This window comes from Siphateles boraxobius, unplaced genomic scaffold (assembly GCF_051911475.1).
Source record: "Siphateles boraxobius isolate OS27281-9 unplaced genomic scaffold, OSU_SipBor_1 35, whole genome shotgun sequence".
NCBI lineage: Eukaryota > Metazoa > Chordata > Actinopteri > Cypriniformes > Leuciscidae > Siphateles > Siphateles boraxobius.
The window spans coordinates 14,736,917-14,758,299 of NW_027508975.1; the positions used below are offsets into that span (position 1 = coordinate 14,736,917).

General features: G+C 41.1%; 2 protein-coding genes across 3 annotated transcripts in view; one reads left to right on the top strand and one right to left on the bottom strand.

Annotated features, from left to right (window-relative positions):
• Positions 1–12,844, top strand: part of LOC143702551 (uncharacterized) — a 27,157-nt gene extending 14,313 nt beyond the window's left edge. The window contains exon 7 of one of the 2 annotated variants that reach the window (XR_013190463.1): positions 12,710–12,784. The gene's annotated coding sequence lies outside the window, so the exon portion shown is untranslated. Of the gene's footprint in view, positions 1–12,709 lie in introns of both variants that reach the window. The other variant, XM_077196513.1, reaches the window with a different exon arrangement.
• Positions 10,547–14,612, bottom strand: LOC143702552 (uncharacterized). The gene is made up of 4 exons (XM_077196516.1): positions 14,553–14,612; positions 13,579–13,899; positions 12,533–12,826; positions 10,547–11,040 (listed from the first exon to the last, which is right to left on the bottom strand). The coding sequence occupies exons 1-4, from the start codon at positions 14,596–14,598 to the stop codon at positions 10,964–10,966; spliced, it is 738 nt and encodes a 245-aa protein (XP_077052631.1). The 5' UTR covers positions 14,599–14,612; the 3' UTR covers positions 10,547–10,963.
• Between the last annotated feature and the right edge of the window lie 6,771 nt (positions 14,613–21,383).

Here is a 21,383-nt window from a genome sequence, read left to right on the forward strand (position 1 = left end):
ATACGTTTTATGTTGTTGATGTAAACAAAGGGTAAAGCTTTGTCTCCACTCGCCTGCTAGCCAACATTAGTGTTGATATCGTGTTTACTGTAGCTTTTGTAAGCTCTCGCTTTTGAAAGGCTGTTCGCCATCCTTAAAGGGTACGTTCACCCAAAAATGAAAATTCTGTCAGTATTTACTCACCCTCATGTTGTTCCAACCCCGTAAGACCTTCGTTCATCTTCGGAACACGAATTAAGATATTTTTGATGAAATCTGAGAGCTGGATCACTCCTCCATACTCCTCCATAGGCTTCTTGAGAGATTGAACTTGCAGGCCCCGAAAAGTTATTACAGACATCGTTAAAATAGTCCAAGTGACTACAGTGGCTCAATCTTAACCCCTTAGCTGTCATCCCCCTTTTGATAATTGACATTAAAATGTAGTATACAAACCTGTCACGTTACAGTTACAAAAAGTGGAGAGGAGGACTCAAGTGCAGCAACAGACCAGGGTGGGACGGGAGGGACAAAGCGTTTAGTCCTGGGAGACCCGGGCGAAACACAAAGTCCATCGGGCGGCCAGGGCGACGCAGACAGTCCACCGGGCGGCCAGGGCGAAGCAGGCGACCCATCGGGCGGCCAGGGCGAAGCAGACGACCCATCGGGCGGCCAGGGCGAAGCAGACGACCCATCGGGCGGCCAGGGCGGCGAAGACCCATCGGGCGGCCAGGGCGGCGAAGACCCCTCGGGCGGCCAGGGCGGAGACGACACCTCGGGCGGCCAGGGCGGAGACGACACCTCGGGCGGCCAGGGCGGAGACGACACCTCGGGCGGCCAGGGCGGAGACGACACCTCGGGCGGCCAGGGCGGAGACGACACCTCGGGCGGCCAGGGCGGAGACGACACCTCGGGCGGCCAGGGCGGAGACGACACCTCGGGCGGCCAGGGCGGAGACGACACCTCGGGCGGCCAGGGCGGAGACGACACCTCGGGCGGCCAAGGCGGAGACGACACCTCGGGCGGCCAGGGCGGAGACGACACCTCGGGCGGCCAGGGCGGAGACGACACCTCGGGCGGCCAGGGTGGAGACGACCACTCGGGCGGCCAGGCCGGAGACGACCACTCGGGCGACCACGGCCCAGGAACAGCAACCGGCCCAGGAGCAGACACCGGCACAGGAGCAGACCCCGGCACAGGAGCAGACCCCGGCACAGGAGCAGACCCCGGCACAGGAGCAGACCCCGGCACAGGAGCAGACCCCGGCACAGGAGCAGACACCGGCACAGGAGCAGACACCGGCACAGGAGCAGACACCGGTACAGGAACAGACACCGGCTCAGGAACAGACACCGGCTCAGGAACAGACACCAGCTCAGGAGCAGACACCAGCTCAGGAACAGACACCAGCTCAGGAACAGACACCAGCTCAGGAACAGACACCGGCTCAGGAACAGACACCGGCTCAGGAACAGACACTGGCACTTGCTCCGGCTCTGGAGCAGACACTGGCACTTGCTCCGGCTCTGGAGCAGACACTGGCACTGGCTCCGGCTCAGGAACAGGCTCTGGCTCAGGAACAGCCACCAGAACAGCAACGGCCACTAGGACAGACACAAACACAGAAACAAACACTGGCTCCGGCTCAGGAACAGCAGGCACTGGCTCCGGCTCAGGAACAGCAGGCACTGGCTCCTGCTCAGGAACAGCAGGCATTGGCTCCGGCTCAGGAACAGCAGGCACTGGCTCCGGCTCAGGAACAGCAGGCACTGGCTCCGGCTCAGGAACAGCAGGCACTGGCTCCGGCTCAGGAACAGCAGGCACTGGCTCCGGCTCAGGAACAGCAGGCACTGGCTCCGGCTCAGGAACAGCAGGCACTGGCTCCGGCTCAGGAACAGCAGGCACTGGCTCCGGCTCAGGAACAGCAGGCACTGGCTCCGGCTCAGGAACAGCAGGCACTGGCTCCGGCTCAGGAACAGCAGGCACTGGCTCCGGCTCAGGAACAGCAGGCACTGGCTCCGGCTCAGGAACAGAAGGCACTGGCTCCGGCTCAGGAACAGCAGGCACTGGCTCCGGCTCAGCCGACACTAGCTCCGGCTCAGGAACAGCCGACACTAGCTCCGGCTCAGGAACAGCCGACACTAGCTCTGCCTCCGGTTCTGGAACAGCAGAGACTGGCATCTGCAAGATCCGAGCCCGACGCTCCAGATAGTCCGTCACAACCATGGCGGCCACGCCAAAGGGGATCTCTGGCTCTGTCCCAGACTGGACAGACGGAACGTGATCAGTCTCTCGCTGGGCAGACGTGACGTGACCCGTCTCTCGCTGGGAAGACGGGACGTGAACAGTCTCTCGCTGGGCAGACGGGACGTGAACAGTCTCTCGCTGGGCAGACGGGACGTGAACACTCTCTCGCTGGGCAGACGGGACGTGAACACTCTCTCGCTGGGCAGACGGGACGTGAACAGTCTCTCGCTGGGCAGACGGGACGTGAACAGTCTCTCGCTGGGCAGACGGGACGTGAACAGTCTCTCGCTGTGCAGATGGGCGTTTCCTCCTCCTTTTACGTCCGTGACGGCGAGAAGTAGGCTCTAAGCTGTCCCTCACTGGCCCAGGATCGAAGGGGGGCCCGGATGGAGAGTGGTGTTGAGCCTCTTCTCGACCCTCTCCTCCTCCTCTACGACATCCACGGGTCCCCGAGAACCCGGCCAGACGCTCCGACTCCTCCCTTTGATGAACCATAAAAGCGAGGGCCTGAAAAATATTCATTCTGCCGGATTCGTTAGAGGACGGAGTAATTCCGTCATGAAAGATAGTGGAAAACTGGGTCGATCCAAATGTAGCGATTGTGTAGTCTGGACAATCCAAGTCATCGTCGTCCATGCAAGCGTCTTCATCCATCCAGTCAAAATCATCGTCATCCATGCTGCTGAGTCCTCAAATGGTCGGATCGTTCTGTCACGTTACAGTTACAAAAAGTGGAGAGGAGGACTCAAGTGCAGTAACGGATGATTTATTAACAAAACAAAACAAAACACAAAGCAAAAACCCACAAGGGGGAAAACACAATAAATGAGACATTAAACAAAAACTGAACCTGAAGAACAAACACTGACTCTGAACACGAAGACCATCACACAGAAACGGGGAAAACATATGACAACGATCCGACAAAGACTGCAAACAAGAGGGGACTTAAAAAGGGTACAAATCAAGGGGGAACAGGTGGAAGAACTCAAACACTAATCAGGTAACAAGGGGGAGGGATCAAACAATAACGAGAGCACATGGCCCAACATAACAAAGACACCCAAGTGCAATACAAGACAGGACAGACACGTGACACAAACCTAAATGGTTGTAATTCAAGAATGCTTTGGAATATAGACCTAAGTTTGGTCTTGTTTTAAAGAAAACAATCAGCAGATTATTACTGAAGTGAAAGCACTTCAAAAAATTAAAGTATCAAAAAGTTATGGAAGTTAAAATTTACAGTAAATCAAATATAATTTATTAATATATATTTTTAATATAAAATTAATATTTTACAAAATATTTTTTACTATAAAATTACTATAAAATGAAAGCTATATATCTAACCAAGTTGTGTTCCAAATTTAAAGTTGATATCACAAAAATTGAAGTTCCCATGAGATTTTGTTTAGGCGTTATACCAAAAATAGCCACCGGGTGCCATTGCATTCCATTGAATTTAATTGTATGCATTCTGCCATAACAAATTAATACATTTCTATCCAAATATCACTTCTGTCACTAAATATGGAACCTTGAGACTCAGACCTTTCTGACAATATGTGTTTTGTCAAGATTAGAACATTTTTGATATTAAATTATGAAAGATGATGCCCAAAAGGGGAGGGGCCTAATAAAAAAATACCGTTTCTATGGTAACGCAACGTCCAATTTCAAAACGGTTTTTACAGGATGAATTCTGAGTTCGTAAGCTTTCAAATGATACCTAATTTATGATAACTACTAAAATATGTGATATAATAATAATAAAAAATTGTATATATATATATATATATATATATATATATATATATATATATATAATATATATTATACTTTTTAGAGGACTTTTTACTTTACTTTTTAAAATATAATTTTATCTTTTTTTATTGACAAATACTAGATTATGTTTTATTATGAACTTTTAGCATTAAAAACCAAAGTTTCAATTATTAAAAGTGTGTACGTCGACTTTTTGTGACAAAGGTCAGAAACTCCTGTAATGACGTCGATTTTTTTGAGGTGCACTCTTGTCATAAATTCATATATTACTGTTCATATAATATTTGTAAGAAAAAAACAGCGCTAAAATATCTATTCAGGAGTCTTAGACCATTCCAACGATATATAGTTTGTAATGATTAAATTAGGATTTAACAGTAATATTTTGAAGTAAATTTCGGTTGCCCGTATACCGGCAGGTGACAGTTAAGGGGTTAAATTTATAAAACGACGAGAATACCTTTTGTGCGCAAAAAACCAAAAATAACGACTTTATTTCAACAATTCATGTCCTTCTCTGTGGGCCTCGGGTCAGTTCACTAGTGTAAAAGCGTAGAGCTTCTGTTGTTGTACATCACATGCATCACCCACATGACCAGCGTCGGCCAATCCTACGTTTGACGTATTTCTACGCTATTACACTAAGTTAACTGACTAGAGGCCAACAGAGAAGGAAATGTATAGTTGAAATAAAGTCCTTATTTTTGTTTGTTTTTGCGCACAAAATGTATTCTCGTCACTTGTTAAACTTAAGACTGAGCCACTGTAGTCACTTTGACTATTTTAATGATGTCTTTTCGAGGTCAGCAAGTTTCAATCCTTTTGAAGCCTATGGAGGAGTGATCCAGCTCTCAGATTTCATCAAAAATATCTTAATTCGTGTTCCGAAGATGAACGAAGGTCTTACGGGGTTGGAACAACATAAGGGTGAGTAAATACTGACAGAATTTTCATTTTTGGGTGAACTATCCCTTTAATATTTACACCAGAGCAGAACTCAATGTTATGAAGGGGCGTAACATTTCCCGAAAACACGCTATAAGCGGTGCCAATCACAACACACTGGGGCAGCTAACCAATCACAGCACATTTCGTATTTCGGAAGGAAGGGCTTCATCAAAACAGGAACACACGGCGTGTTCGAGCCAGACTGGGGAAAGAGGTGCTGTAAAAATTTAAAATATGTGAAAAACAATCAGTTTTTTGAACAGTCATACATGAAAGCCTATTCTAGTACACCGCAAAAATGCAAAGAGAAAAAAATAGTTGGCCTCCTTGTAGGCCTACTCCAAAAACTTTGTGTTTGTAAATATTATGAAGAGACACTTTACCATGATATAATAGCCTAATAAACCCACCTGTGTGGACTTGGTGGGTGCTCCAACATTGCATTCAAATTCCTTCCCTCCTCCATTTACATTGGGAATGAACTGCGATCTAATTCTGAGAATTATGCCGCGTTCCAGGCAACCTGTAACCCGTGTTTTTCCAACTCGTAACTGGGAGTACATGGTTCCAGGCAACCTGTAACCCGTGTTTTGCCAACTCGTAACTGGGTACATCGTTCCAGGCAACCTGTAACCCGTGTTTTTCCAACCTTATACCCGTGAAAGTGCACTGGAACGGCAGTCAAACCCGTGACTTCCCACTCATGAACTCGTACTAGATCGATGTACTCCCAGTTACGAGTTGGAAAAACACGGGTTACAGGTCGCCTGGAACGCGGCATTAGATTCTGAGGCTTCCGATCAGTCCCGTAAAGTGAGAGAGTGAGTAGCAACATGATTTGTGCGCTATATTTAAGAGTACCGAAGCCGTAATGTAGCTTACAAAACTCACTCATTCAAAGATTCCATTGACCATGCAGCACTCGCCAATCAAGACCCCGCCTAACATGGGATATAGCCAACCATGTTAAGTTTAGTAATCATAGCTTATTTTGGAGCGGCCCCTGAGGTAGCCATTAGCCAATCAAATAATTTGCAGAGAAAGTTTGTCTATAGATTTCATAAATAATAATGATGACAATGATGAAAGTTTAAAAACATCCGTGTTGGTCAATAACTTGTGTTCACCACACGAGGGCCCTTCACAGTTCTAAGCTGAGCTCTGGTTACTGAGATCCACGTTGTTTCAGCCACAGGCCAATTCTAGTACGGCAGCTACAATAGCAGTAATCCTGCTAGATTTTCCGGTGTTCTTCTCGAATAGGACAATAAAACATATAGGATATAGGATTTAAAGGATAATGAAACATAAAACATATAGATAGAGTATAAAGGATAATGAAATAGGTGTATTTCTATATTAATCGGTAGCAACACTCATTAATCGGTTGCAACAAAATCTGTTTGTTTAGATTTCATTTTAATAAACAGATGATTGATAAATGATTTGTATTGCATTTGGACATGCATGGACAGTCGCCTAGGCTACAGGGAGACGTAGCCTACTACATATCGACGGCAAAAAAAAATAAAAAAAATAATGTGATGTATCTGAATATACTTGTATTTTTTATTTCTTTACTTTCTGCCTTGTTGCATTTCCTTGGACAAACAAGTCAAAACAAATCATAATTCATGATTTGCATATTTGTAAAGATATTTTTCACCTTGTTGATATTGCATTCTAACTTAAAAACGGGATGGCAGAAACTGAATGGCACACTAGAATGTTTATTATTATAAGTTGCAGTAGGTCTTTTTTTTCAAATGTAATCTTTCACATACAGGATACAGAAAATGGTCACCCATTCACTAATTTTACCTCTCACGTTTGCATAAAATGTAGGCTTCTCACATAAACATAACAAGCAAATAATTATCCTAAAAGTTCATTAATACAGCAGGCTGTGTCTTGTACTAGTATATATCCCAGTGTAAAAATAACTATGCAAACTAGGCAAAGTTGATTCAAGCTTTATGCAAAAATATTTATTTGTAACAAATGTATTATTTTATATTATATTTATTTATTTGATGTTTTCAGGTCATAGAATCACATACAAAATTTCTGTGGTTTAGAAGCGTCCTGCTAATATTAATGACGTCACGAAAAAGAGAAGAGCAGCGACAAGTGCAAAAAATCTAGTAACATTGACGAGAGGATAACAAGTGTCCTGAATATCTGAGGAAAAACCAAAAATGAAAAGTACTGTGAGAAAGGAATCAAAAATGTTTACAGCAGTTCAGTCAATAAATCATACTAACCAACATTTTGGACTGATAATAAAACATTTCTTTTGCTAATTTAGTGAGGATATAGATTATGAAAAGTTATTTACCATAATGATGAAGAGTCGTATTAAACATCACCCCACCAAACTTCACAACACAGGTGCTCTGTCCTTCTGTCTTCCACTCCTCAGCTGATACTGCTACATTATTTTGAGTTTTCAACGAGTTCTCTTCTCCTTCTTCCCAAACAACCAAAGTTTGTCCATTTTCTTTTTTACTACCTATGAGCCAGTACACAAAGACCTGTGATGGAGCAGATCCCCCGACTGTACACTGAAGAGTGACTGTAGAGTCGTGGTTGTTGCTGCTGGCAAATGCCGCAATATCAACAGACGGCATAACAGTGCTGTCAGCTGCAAGAAGAAAGAGAGATGCAATTTTAATGAGACAAAATAACAAAAGGATTGATACATAATTATGTAATAAAAACCTGAGCTTTCTTATCAACATAAACCTTGAGTACCACCATATTAATACAGTACCATGTACAGTGACAGTTGTGCCATTCCCAAGGTACATATGCTCACGGTCTGTAGCGATGCAGTAATATGTCCCTGAATCCTGTACCGCTGCGTTGTAGATGTAAGCCTGACACACTGGAGTTTCCTCCTCATCTTTAGTCTGAGGAGGGATGTTTGCATCCTGCAGAATGTCTATTAATCCACTCACTGGATTTACTCGGACCCAGGCCACTGTGTGACAGAATGACTGCACCTCATTGAGTTGGCAGTGCATGGTCACTGTATCCCCCGATTTCACTTTCACTGACGGGGGAAACTGATAAACTGTTCCCGCCATCGCTGCAAAGGGATTCAGACCTCAACATGTGAAAATTTAAACTATATCATAAATGCTACTTTGATGGTCTTACCAGTTTTAGTTACAAATGTACTAAAATTTATAAATGAAGAGAAAAATATTGTTGTAGCTTACCGTGTGGCGAAATTAACCAAAACAAGACAAGAAAAAGGAGGTCATGCATGCTGTCTGAAGTCTTTACAGGCCAAAGCAACTGAGAGAAATGTGCAGAGTCTGACATATCACACACCTTTCCTGTCTGTCCATGGTCGTTTCATCAGCTTGTTGATAAAAAACTGATACACATTGAAGCTTGGTTAGGAAACCTCATTTCTTGTCTTTAGTTTTATTCATGATATAACTCTCTACCCATTAAAAAATTGCATAGATTGAACCACAGTTTACAATAAGGCAGCATCTTGGCATTAACCACTAACACCAAAACCCCCAAAATTGAAAGAAATGAAAACATAATTACTTATCCCTACTTATTATGGTTTTATAACAGTAACTGTATATATAACAAAAATGCACAAACAGGCATTGCAACTCTTCAAATGGCATGCTAAAATGGCACATCAAAAGTAGTAGGCTATTCACATTTAATCTGAAACTTCAGCTTGTTTTGATGAACGCAAAGATAATATCCTGGCTGGAAATGGAATTGATGACCGACACACAGAGCTCTTGGTCAGCCTTTCTTTGTCTTTGTTCTTTGTGTAAGTAAGTGTCTAGAAATCAAAGCTCAGGAAAATGATAGCAACACTGAGATCACTCTGTCTGCGATGCCTGGATAGTCTTTCGCTGCAGTTAACCAGAAACTGGCAAAAGTTAGGTCACTAAACCACAGTCTTGTCTCATTTTAGTGAGCTGCTCGTGTTACTTCAAAGTCCATTTCCTTTTGCCATTGCAGATTAGCTAAATGTTTCTCTTACCCAGTCAATGGTTTTGGATTAAGTTGAGGGGGAATAAAAGAGACATTTTTTTTTTCAAGGGGTTTTTTATGCTAGAAATGACCTCACAAAATGCTGCAGTGCTGTCTGAATGTCCCGTTTGAACAAGGGGAAACATTTATAGAGTGGCTCTTTCAATATGTTATCGCCAAATAGCAAGTTTTGATCTGATCAATACTATTTGTCTGTGCTAGTTAGGAAATTGTCATTTTTCTTTGCATTCGTATGTTCAGTCAAGGTGTGCAAAGATGTCTGCCATTGTAAGCCAGCCTTGCAAACCATTCCTCATCTGCCAGCTGCAACATGTACTGTGATTTTTCTGTTGTTAGGAAGGTTTTCCATTCATATACACGTGACAAAATTTTCCATGGGAATAAAATGGCAATAAATGTTTGTTACTCTATAATATATTGAACTATTGTATACAGTTCAAATTTTAATCTCTCAATCATAAATATCAGCACAGCTATGAACCTGTGGCATCATACTTACATCCGGAACGACAACAGTCTTTCTTGTGCGATATTGCTAAAATAAATAATGTGATAAGTGTAATGACTGTAACTATATTATATTTGACAGAAACTGGACATCATGGGTTTTCAAGGCACACTTTAAACCTGAAAGAATTTCACATGAGAGCTGAACGAATTCTGGGTGGCAAAATCATCCAATCTCTGTTGCACTCTTGACGCATAACACAAAAACTGGTATACATTTAACATAATAAGATCATAATTACCAAATACATGAATGCAATCTAAGACTACAGCAGTGTGGCACATACTTGTGCCCTACATCATTTCAACAAAATCAGCAATTCTATTTTTCCACCAAAGACTTCAGGGTTGGAATTATGCATATCTGAGGTTTCATTGCCGTTCTTTTGAGACAGAAGTTTTTTCCGCTGACAAAGCAAAGTTTGGTCATTAGCCAATATGAGATGAGGTCCACATCACCATTTTGCTCGTGTGGTGCATGCAACCACACAATAAAGAGGACACAGAAAAACAAAACACTGAAGGAAAGAAAAAATCACTTCCTGTCTGTGACCCTCCCACACATAACCGAAATCACACAAGGCACAATATTTATTTATTGCTGGTTCTTTGTTCCTAATAATTATACTTGTATACCTTATACCATTCAGCAACACACAACTGACACTTTATAGGCTATAAAAAAACAAATACCATTATATATGAAATCAAAATTGTATGTTATTTTATTTTCTCTGCTTTGAGATCATTGGTGTGAATTCATATATGTTATCAAGAAAAAGTGGGTCTAACAATACATTTGTAGGCTATATATTTTATCCAAAAAAAAGTGGTATAATGGTGACTTTTTCCAAAAAGGTTTTAGAGAATACCTAAGTGTTTAAATGAATATATATATATATATATATATGAAAGTCAACATTTATCCTTCAATTAACTGACATTACACAAAATAACACACTATTCAAAACATCAAATAAACATCAATAAAAATCTGAAGCAAAAAGATCACAATTAATCATGCTTAATCATGCTGCAAATAGATATGCCAATTTATTTTAAATATTAGTATGTTAGTAACTATTGCCATCTTTCATCGGATGTACAGCAATGCCAAACACCAAAATAAGTTTGACGAATAAAAGTTTGTCAAAGCAAAATATAGATAAACTGACAACTCTTTGAATATCCACTTGTTAAGTCATGATGTAAGGAATGCTGTTTCCATGTCCAAGCCTCTACTCGTTTCACTTGAGAATATTATTTCAACAGCCGGTTATGAGCACTGTTTATTCATATACACATATATGCACACACATTTAAAAATGTACGCTGTACACTACTTTGTGCTCACCGCGTCCCAAACACAAGTATTTTAAGGATTCATAACAGATGAATTACTGTCTGGCCATTTAGGATTTCGGTATGGAGATGAAAGTTAAGACTATAATTTTTCATATTACATCACATCGTCACATTGAGCATATATTAGCACGGTTTGTTGTTTTCTTGGGGCATCTGGTAGAGCATTTGCATCTGGAAACAGTGATGTGAAATGTCAGACTGAACAAGAGGATAGGTTTTTGCATAGACACATCATCACAAAAGATTTTCGTCCCAGTTTATAAACATAAACAATCACTGTTATCAGAAACAGGAGACCACAAATGAAGCAGAGAGACATATATATGTATTTTACAGCATAGCACACATTTGATGCATCTGCAGAGAGAGAAAATATGGAAAAGAACATTAGAAAAAATAAAACACAGAATATTCAATATTAGGGATGCACCGATACCACTTTTTAAGGGTCGAGTACGAGTACCGATATTTTTTTCCTGGTACTCGCCGATACCGATACCGATGCCTGTTGTACTGGGGGGGTTCTCGTTTTATGTGGCAATTTTCTAAGAACAACACAATGAGACTAATGAACATATCAGCATCTTTATTTTCAACAACTTAAATAAACTTAAAAAAATAAATCATTCTTATTGTGCTTATCACAAATTTTCAAAGCCCAAATTTCACAGTGTCCAATAACCTCCAAAGGGCAAAACCAAGGACATAATGAATGTAATTTTTACCTGGGTGTCACAAAGTTGTCAAAGTGCTAAAGAAATCAGACAACAAGACAAACAAATTTGTCATAAAATGCCAAAGAAATCACAGAACAAATGTTTAACATAACACTGAGTAACAATGTAATCACAGCCGAAAGTGTAAAGTGAAATATTAGAGTGTACTATTAAATCTAGCAACACTATAACTGCAGGAAGAGTGTTCATAAGAATTAAGAAATATAAGCTAAGGATATAAGTGAGGTATCGGTCTTTGGTATCGGGGTATTTTTACGAGTACGAGTACAAGTACATGAGCTTAGTATCGGGCCCGATACCGATACTGGTATCGGTATCGGTGCATCCCTATTCAATATAGATGTTCATTAAAAACAATGAATAAATCAATTTTATGAACTAATTAAACACTACCGTTCAAAAGTTTGGGATCGGTATGCTCACAAAGACTGGATTTATTTGATAAAAAATCCAGTGAAAACCGTAAATTGTAAAAGTTTATTACAATTAAAATAACAATTTTGTACTTCAAAATGTAATTTATTCCTGTGATTGCAAAGCTGATTTTCAGCAGCCGTCACTCCAGTTTTCAGTGTCACATAATCCTTCAAAAATCATTCTAAAATGCTGATTTGCTGCTCAACTGGCTGTTTATTATTATCAATGTTGAAAGCAATGTGGCACCGATTAATATTTTCATCGGAATCCCCCCAATGAATCTCCATAAACCCCCCTCCCCCCTCCCCAGTCCAGGATTCTTTGATGAATAGAAAGTTCAAAAGAAAAATATTTATATGAAACAGAAATATTTTGTAACATTATATGCGTCTTTACTGTCACTTTTCATCAATTTAATGTATCCTTGATAATTAAAAGTACTAATTTCTTTGAAAAAAATGTTCCCCAAACTCTTAAACGGTGTATATTTTAGAGATATTATACTATACCATGTTGCTGAAGGGTCTTGGTATAGAGCTGTCCTCTAAACTTCACCACACACACGCACTTCACCTTCCTGTCCCACTCCTCAGCAGTGATCACGATTTGGTTCCTGATGATCTGGATGCCACCATCATTCCCATGTGTCAAAACTGCCTTTCCTTTCTCTTTTCTCCTCTCTATAGCCCAGGACATATGAATCTGAGAAGCCTCAACACCGGTCACAACACAATGAAGAGGGACTAAAGGACTGTTTGGGATCAGCGGTGTCAGAATATCAATACCAGGAAACACAGTGTGTTCTGGAAAGAGATTAGGAGAAAATTTGGTTATAATGGAGAGAAATACTAAGCATTGAAAAAAGACTTTAGAATGTTATGTTGCTATTCAATGGGTTTACTGTAAATCAGTCGTATTAAAAGTGAGAGGCACATAGTCTACATTCCTAAAAATATAGGTTATTTATTGGCATTGATGGTCCCATTAAAACCTTTTACATCAATGGAATCTTTCCGTTTCACTGAAGGTGCTTTATAGTGGAAAAAAAAGTTATTTTCAATATTTTCAATTGTTCTTCACACTAAGAAAATAAAAAAAAGTTATTTTTTTCAGAAATGTTGAATGAAAGGTTATTTAGGGAAGCCAAAATGCTGTTTCTATTGCACCACTACAAAAACCCCTTTTAGAACCTTGATTTTTAAGAGTGAGTGTATAAATGGGAGTCATGGATAATTCAGCCTGTAAAAACAAGAACGAAATGTAAAATTACATTCAAAAACTGAAAAATTATTGATTCTAGGTACATATTTAATCCTAGATATAAATGCCATTATTAAATCTCGCTATAAATTTCATGTACTAACCCACTCATTTTATGGAGTATAAATGACAAATAATGCCATAAATTTATTTTCTTAAAAAGTCCTTTTGTAAAGTTGACCTGATAGTGCCACCGATAATGACATTTTTGTCTTTTGTGTACATAATTACTATAAACAAAATTATTAATTCACAATAAGAGATTATTATTATCATTATATTTAATTAGACTCACCTTTCACAATAACCCTGGATCCATTGCCAATGTGAGCAAAGCGGCTTTTCAAAGCTGCACAATAGTACATACTGGAGTCATGCACTGTTGAATTGGTGATAACAGCAGTACAAATGCTCGTCCACTGGCTGGACAAGTAATGAGGATCAATTTGAAGTCTATCAGAGAGGCTCATTGTTGCATTCTTAGGAATGACTCTCAGCCAAGCCACCGTGGAACACGGGGAGTACAACTCCACAATATTGCACTTTAAAATTACGTCCTCTCCAGCCATCACCTCAGCAACTGTTGGCCACTGTGTCACAATGAACTGCTTTGTTGCTAGATGAGAAATATTGTAATGTTTATGTTAATACTTCTGACTCTTTCCTATTGGGGCTTTTATACAGCAGATTTTTGAACAACGTAAAGAAGCATTTAATTTTTAATAACAACAAAATTATCATACCTACCTACCAATGTTTGCTAAATTCATACAATACTTACAAAATACAAATATGCAAACAAATATAACTCGCAGATTAAATATTAATGTTAACCTTTGAAGCACATTAGTACCTTTAAATAAACTTGATGGATGCACTTTATTTCAATAGCCACACTTTAGACATTCTACTAACTATAAGTAACTATGTAACTTTTGTACGTCAACCAACTCATTAATTTGCAACTACATGTCAACTAACTTTCATTTTAGTAGACAGTTAGGATATGGTTAGTAGAATAAGTTGACATGTACTTGTTGGGAAACCATCAAAATAAAGTGTTAGCAGATATTAAGCAGACAGTCTTCTAACACTCTAATGACTGGTAGGCAGATGACAAGTTACTTATAGTTAGTAGAATGTCTAAAGCGGACTATCGAAATAAAGTGTAACCAACTTGATTTTGTATGCATTTAGAAGTATATTTATAGAGACTAAAATTCTCATTTAACAAACTGCTTCATTACAAAATGAATAAAATCTCTTTACCTGTTCCCACAGTGAGAGATACCCAGATCATTAGCCAGATGCTCATCTTTTATGTCTGACTATCACACAACTGAATCTAGCCTTTATTCGTCTTGATCAGCAAAAAAACTTGGTCTTCCTTTCAGCCGTCTGTGATAGGTCTTCTCACAGTAGTCAGTGACTACTGAAAACACAGGATTGTTAAAATTATGGCTAGTCTAGTTAGCATTAAAACGCAGTTAGATTGGTATCATAAACAGTTTGACTGAAATGCAGGATCTTAGTATATTCCATTGCACTGTTTTTAAAACGTCTGTTAATATCTGTTGAAGTTTAAAGCTGGAACAGTGTTAAATGTTAGTTGTCTAAATATTCACAGTGACATCCTCAACATGGCTTTTAATGTTAACCAAAATTTTCTTGAGAATTTTATGTTCTACTACTCTCACACTGTGGTTATCTCAGGAACAGACGGAAGACTCTGATTACAGATGCAAATTCAACCTTTAATAATAATACTATGCAACAAACTGAAAGGCAGGGAGAACAATTAACACAACAGAGATCGGACAAAGACTGAAAGAAAAGGTGCATCTTAAATAGCAAACAGAAATGAGATAATTAATCAGGCACAACTGGGACAAATTAACTCGTAATGACTGTAACCAAACAAATGAGGGGTGAAAAAAGAACAAAGGTCCAAACATGTACTGAAACGTGACAGTACCCCACCCTCCCGGCAGGCCCATCCTCGCGCCGTAAAACATCAAAGGGTGTGGGCGTGGCTTCGACAGAATGGGAAGCCTTCATGGTGGTGCCGGCAGCTCGGGAGACCAGGGCGGAGTAGATGGTGGGAAGAGACAGGAGGAACGTGGAGCAAGGTGGGACCCAGGCTACAGCCAGGCAGGCAGCCCATGGTGGAGCCGATGAAGGAAGGAGCCATGGTGGAGAAAGGGCTAATGACTCTAGGGGGCCAACTGACGGAGACGGAGCAGGTGGAAGAGGAGACCAGGGTGTAGACGGAGAGCCGGCGATCCAAGGCGATGCTGAGGATCGGGAAGGACATGGCGATGCAGACGGCTCTGGCGATCAAGGTGCAGGTGGGGATCCAGAGGGTCCCAGTGGACCCGGAGCGACTGAGGGCCACGGTGGAGCTGGAGGGAGTGAGGAGCCCAATGGAGCCAGAGGGACAAGGCGAAGCCGGAGGAGTGTAGTCCTGAGGCGAGGGCAGGTCGACGAATGACCAAAGTGGAGCCAGAGGGATGAGGGAGCCTGGCGGAGCTGGTGGACTAATGGGCCACAATGGAGATGAGGGAGGTAGGAGCCAAGGTGAAGCCAATGGGCCAACGGACCGAGGTGGATTCCTGGTCGCGGAGGCCGGAGGCAGAGACCGGAGATCCACCGACCACGATGGAGCCAGAGACTAACAGACCCGTGGCCATATCACTGGTGGTGGAATGAGGGTGAGCTGAGGGGCTGATAAGAAGCAGCAGTGACGGGGATAAATAATAGATGATGGGAGAAGGTGGGAGAGGAAGACTGGGGGGAAATTGGGACTGACAGGGAGTTCCAGGCAGACAGATAATGCATATGATGGCGGAAGACAGGGTATTTTAGTATCGAAGTCTATTAAGTCCAATTTCTCTGGACTCTGGACAAGACTCTGGAATAGTAGTCATAACGGCATGGGACGGGACTAGACTCTGGAATGGTGGACATGGCGGGGGACAAGATGAGACTCTGGAATGGTGTCATGACGGCACGGGACAGAATGAGACTCTGGAATGGCGGCCATGACGGGACGGGGCGAGACTCTGGAACGGCGGCCATGACGGGACGAGACTCTGGAATGGACTCAGAGATGGGCTTGGTTCCACACCGGGACCAAACACTCTCCAAACACCGAATCAAGGTTTCCCTCCTGTCCAGCCCTGTGGTGTCTGGGAGGTCAATAGTGTGGTTGAAGGTTGCCCCAATCTGGAACAGGGTCCAGGGTGTTGTTATCAAGGGAGCTGGGGATGGCAAGCCGGAGGAATTCCATTGAAAACTAAAGGGTTGTGGCTTTCCTGAGCCACGGAGATGAACATTACCTCATTCAGCAATATTCAAAGACCCTATGACTTATCATGCTGTTTGAGATTTACTGAACAATGATTAAGGATAAGGATAAGGATAAGGATTTTTATTTTTATTTTATAACTTTGCATAACTAGAACATATAAAATATAACGTATAATGGCAATGCAAATGTAAATATATCAATTTATTATAATGTTTAATATGTTTGTTTTGACTTATTTTAAGTCATTGTACGTCATCTTGGGTCATCTCCTAGAGGCTCCCAGTGGTCCCCGGTCCACTGATTAAGAACAATTGAAATATAGGGACACTTTGTCCCAGTAATGATGAAAGGATAGAAACGCCCCTGGTTAAAGCAGATACAGGGAGAGTCATGGCCCTGTAATGTCAGTAGTTATGAGATATTTAGGCAGGGCAAAAGTAGATTCAGTTTAGCACAGGTTTGAACAGGATAGGGTATTGTGACATTGGCATCAGATTAGGCAGAGTAAATTCGTAATCAGTCATGTTATGTTTCAACCCTTGTTGGGATGACAGGGCACTAATCCTATGTGCTCTTGGTTTCCTGCTTCTCTGTATACTTTTATATGTGCAAACTGAACTGGTTGGAAGGCACCCTGATATAATTTCTTAAAAGACTAGCAGTTTGAAAAATGGACAGATTGATGTTGCTAGTGGGTTTGGAACAAAAAAATAAAAAATACATGTTAACCATAAGCTTTAGAAATTAAAGAAAATAAGTCCTCATCAAAAGAGCTACAAAATGAAAAGTAATAAAAGATTGGCCCTAACATTTCATGACATATTGGTTTAGCTTAAGCTATTTCCCCCAAAATATTTTATTTAATATTGCTATATATTCAAATGTTTGAGGAACATGACAAAGAGTTCAAGGTATTGCCTTCGCCTCCAAATTCCCCAGATCTCAATCCAGTTGAGTATGTGCTGGCCCAGCAAATCCAATCCAGGCCTCACCTCCCAACTGGCAGGACTTAAGAGAGGCTGCTCACTGCAGAACAAATGGCTGGATCTTACATCTAGTTCCCCCTCACTAGACATCTAGCGATGAGGAGCGAATGTAATTTGGGCTTAATGGCTGGAGCTAGAATATCCAACCACACCCTAAACCTACACACAACTCTATCCATCCACCCCATCAGATGTCCATAGAGGTGGAGCTGGACCTCATTGACTCTGCAGTGAGCACCACTTTGGACTTAAAGGATGTAGGGTATGGACCAATCAGACACACACTAATTATTCATTATATACAAAGGTTTATGAAACTCCAAAACTAACAGCCCAAATGAACGAACACAAGGGCAGAAACAGTGTCATGTTACAGGGCATGATAAGGAGCTTTTACGACCTCCGAGGAATGTGGCCACATGCACAAGAGAGAGACTATGGAAGACAGAAACCCTCTTTAAAACAGACTTTGCTGCATTAATCATAGACTAATTGATCTATAAATGAACATGCATAAAACTGTGAAAGAAACAGTGTAAATGGTTTACTGTCTCGTGTACTATTAGGTATATATATTATGGTATGTATCCTGGTATACGACCAACTAACGATCAATGTAACCTCACCTGTATCATGTCTCCTACCTAATTAATCCTCATTTAATGACTCACACTTTGATGTACATCACCTTCTTCTAGAATGCAGTGTGGATGTGTTATAGCTATCTGAGCATTAATGAAGGTATAACCACGCTAGGGACAAAGACCCATAAATCAACTAAGAGCCACTTTCCCTCTCAGACATGTCACCTTTCTGATTGGTCGAGTTCAACCCTTAGGGGAGGATCTTTTCAAGGTTTTATTAGAGACAGTCCACATGTGACCTGCCTCTCTTAGTTCTTTCATCCAGCCGCAACACTGTTCTGGTGATACTGGGGAGCCTCAACAGGGCCCCAGGCCTTGACCAAACCAGCCATGCGTTCCTGGAGAAAGAGAACTCTCAACCAACTTCCACTTGACATTGCCGGAACCATCAATGACTTCAATTTTCAACAACTTCAAGAATTGTTCCCACTACAAATGCAAGTATTCAATTCAATGAAATGTGAAAATGAAATTCTGATGGTTCTTCTCATAGTCCCTTTTTCCGGTTTCCAATTTAATCCTATCACCAACCTATTTCTGTATTTCTGTATATATGTGTGTTTAGTTTATTCATGTTTATGATTTAGTTAATAAAACTAATGCACTTTATGTATTTGGTTCTGATTTGCTTGCAATGAGAAGTCCCTTTACGGTTTTGTTCTTGCTACATGCTCAAAACGCTGTACATACTAAGAAATAATTATTCTTCTGTGGCCAGGGAAGATACCCTTTTCTTAGAATAAATTAATAATTAAAAGAGTTTGTTGGATGAACTGATTAATTGATTGTAATATTAATTTAGCCATGTCAAGTTAATCCAATTAACTGACTCAAATATTCATAATTAATCATAACAAGTTATTATTGATTATTAATATTTCATATAGCTAAGTTCCTTACAAGGATCTGCTGGTAATGTCTTGGTGACAGATACCGCTGGACACGTTCAGAGGTCTTGTGGAGCCCATGCCTCAACTCATCAGAGCTGTTTTGGCAGCCCGAGGGGACCTACACAATATTATGCAGGTTTTTTAAATGTTGCATACATTGATCAGCCACACATTAAAGGGTACTAAACACTAAAACAACTTTTTTTAGTTAATGATCTGTAAGAATGGAGCTTCATAAATGCTGTTCATTGATTCAAATACATTTTTGACATTTGGGATTTTAAGTTTTTTAATTCTACAATATATGGTGTAAGAACGTCTGAGTGCTGCCCTCTTCAGGTTGAACGGTGGCTACTGCAGTTGAATTTTCCTATTGGAAGTTGTGGTACCCTCTGACGTCAGAGGGTACCAGCTAACCACACCCTTGCCTACAGAGAGATGCGTCTCAGGTGCACGCCCCCCCTCCGCTGGGCTCTGCCCACTTTTCCAGCATTTTTCAAATATTGGCAGTGGGTGGAGTCAGGCTCTGACCAGGGGTTTAGTTACCCTTTAAAACTCCCTGCCTAATATTGTATACGCCACCCTCAGCTCTGATCCACAAAGACATAAGCAGCAGCTCCTTTAAAGGCACCGATATACTTTAAACAAAATCAAAGAATAAACTGGTGTGATGTTACTTTCAGGAAAAGTTCGCTATGGCTGGTGACCACCTTCGAACCCCCATTGGTCCATGGCAATTACGTTATAGTTAGGTAGGTGTGCTCTGGGGCTCTGCCTTTTTATGATGTGGAAATCTTCATGTCTCCTGTACAGTCTGTCAAGGTTTTGCTGTGTTTAGATTAATTTATTTAAATGCCACTTGCAGCAGTATGGGCATCATCGGAATGTGCGCTAATAGTATACCACTGGTCACGTATTTCTAACTTCTTTTTACCCCAAAGTGAAGAACAAAAAAGAACTTCACTGTGAGTATATATTGGAGCCTTAAGCCCTGCAAGTTGCGAGGTGGGGCCTCCATGGATCGAATTTGTTGTTGTACCAGAAAGACTCAGTAGGCAGATAAACATTGAATAATTTTATTCTCTGAATGATTTTTTAACAATTACATGTAAATTTTTGTCACCTACAGTCCTATCACAAAGTTCTTTGTCCTTAGTCCAGGTCTTGATTTAAGCTGGCCAACCTCGGATAGGAGGAAAGGGCCAATCTGGTGGTGGTGGTGGGGAAGATGGAGGGCTACTTCACCAGGTCACCTATGATCAGAAAATGAGAGAGTAGGGTGAGACTTATAATTTGCTCTATGTAATTAATGAATGACGTGATATTAGAGCCTTCCCGGTAGAACCTATGCTGAAGCTTTCATGTCCAGTACAGTGCTTAAATACTGATACAAGCAAATTATCAGTGCTGGTACTACTCGACCTCAGTGCTGCATTTGAGACTATCGATCACAACATACTTCTTGACAGGCTGGAAAACTGGGTTGGGCTTTCTGGGATAGTCCTAAAATGGTTCAGTTCATACTTAGGAGGGAGAGGTTATTATGTGAGTATTGGAGATCATAAGTCTGAGTGGACACCCATGACATGCTGAGTTCCTCAAGGCTCAATTCTTGCGCCGCTCCTATTCAACCTGTACATGCTCCCAATGAGCCAAATAATGAGAAATAACCAAATCGCTTACCACAGCTATGCAGACGACACACAGCTCTACTTAGCCCTATCGCCTAACGATTACAGCCCCATTAACTCCCTGTTCCAATGCATTGATGAAGTAAACAATTGGATGTGCCCAAACTTTCTTCAGTTAAACAAAGACAAAACTGAAGTCATTGCGTTTGGAAACAAAGATGAAGTTCTTAAGGTGAACGCATACCTTCAGTCTAGGGGTCAAACAACTAAAAATCAAGTTAGGAATCTTGGTGTGACTCTAGAGTCAGACCTTAGTTTTCAGTAGTCATGTCAAAGCAATAACTAAATCAGCATACTATCACCTGCAAAATATTGCAAGAATTAGATGCTTTGTTTCCAGTCAAGACTTAGAGAAACTTGTGCATGCTTTCATCACCAGCAGGGTGGATTATTGTAATGCTGGTGTATAATTCTGGCCTTCCCAAAAAGACCATAAGACAGTTGCAGCTCATACAGAATGCTGCTGCTAGGATTCTGAGCAGAACCAGAAAATATGAACACATCACACCAGTCCTCAGGTCTTTACACTGGCTGCCAGTTACATTTGGGATTGATTTTAAATTATTATTACTGGTATAT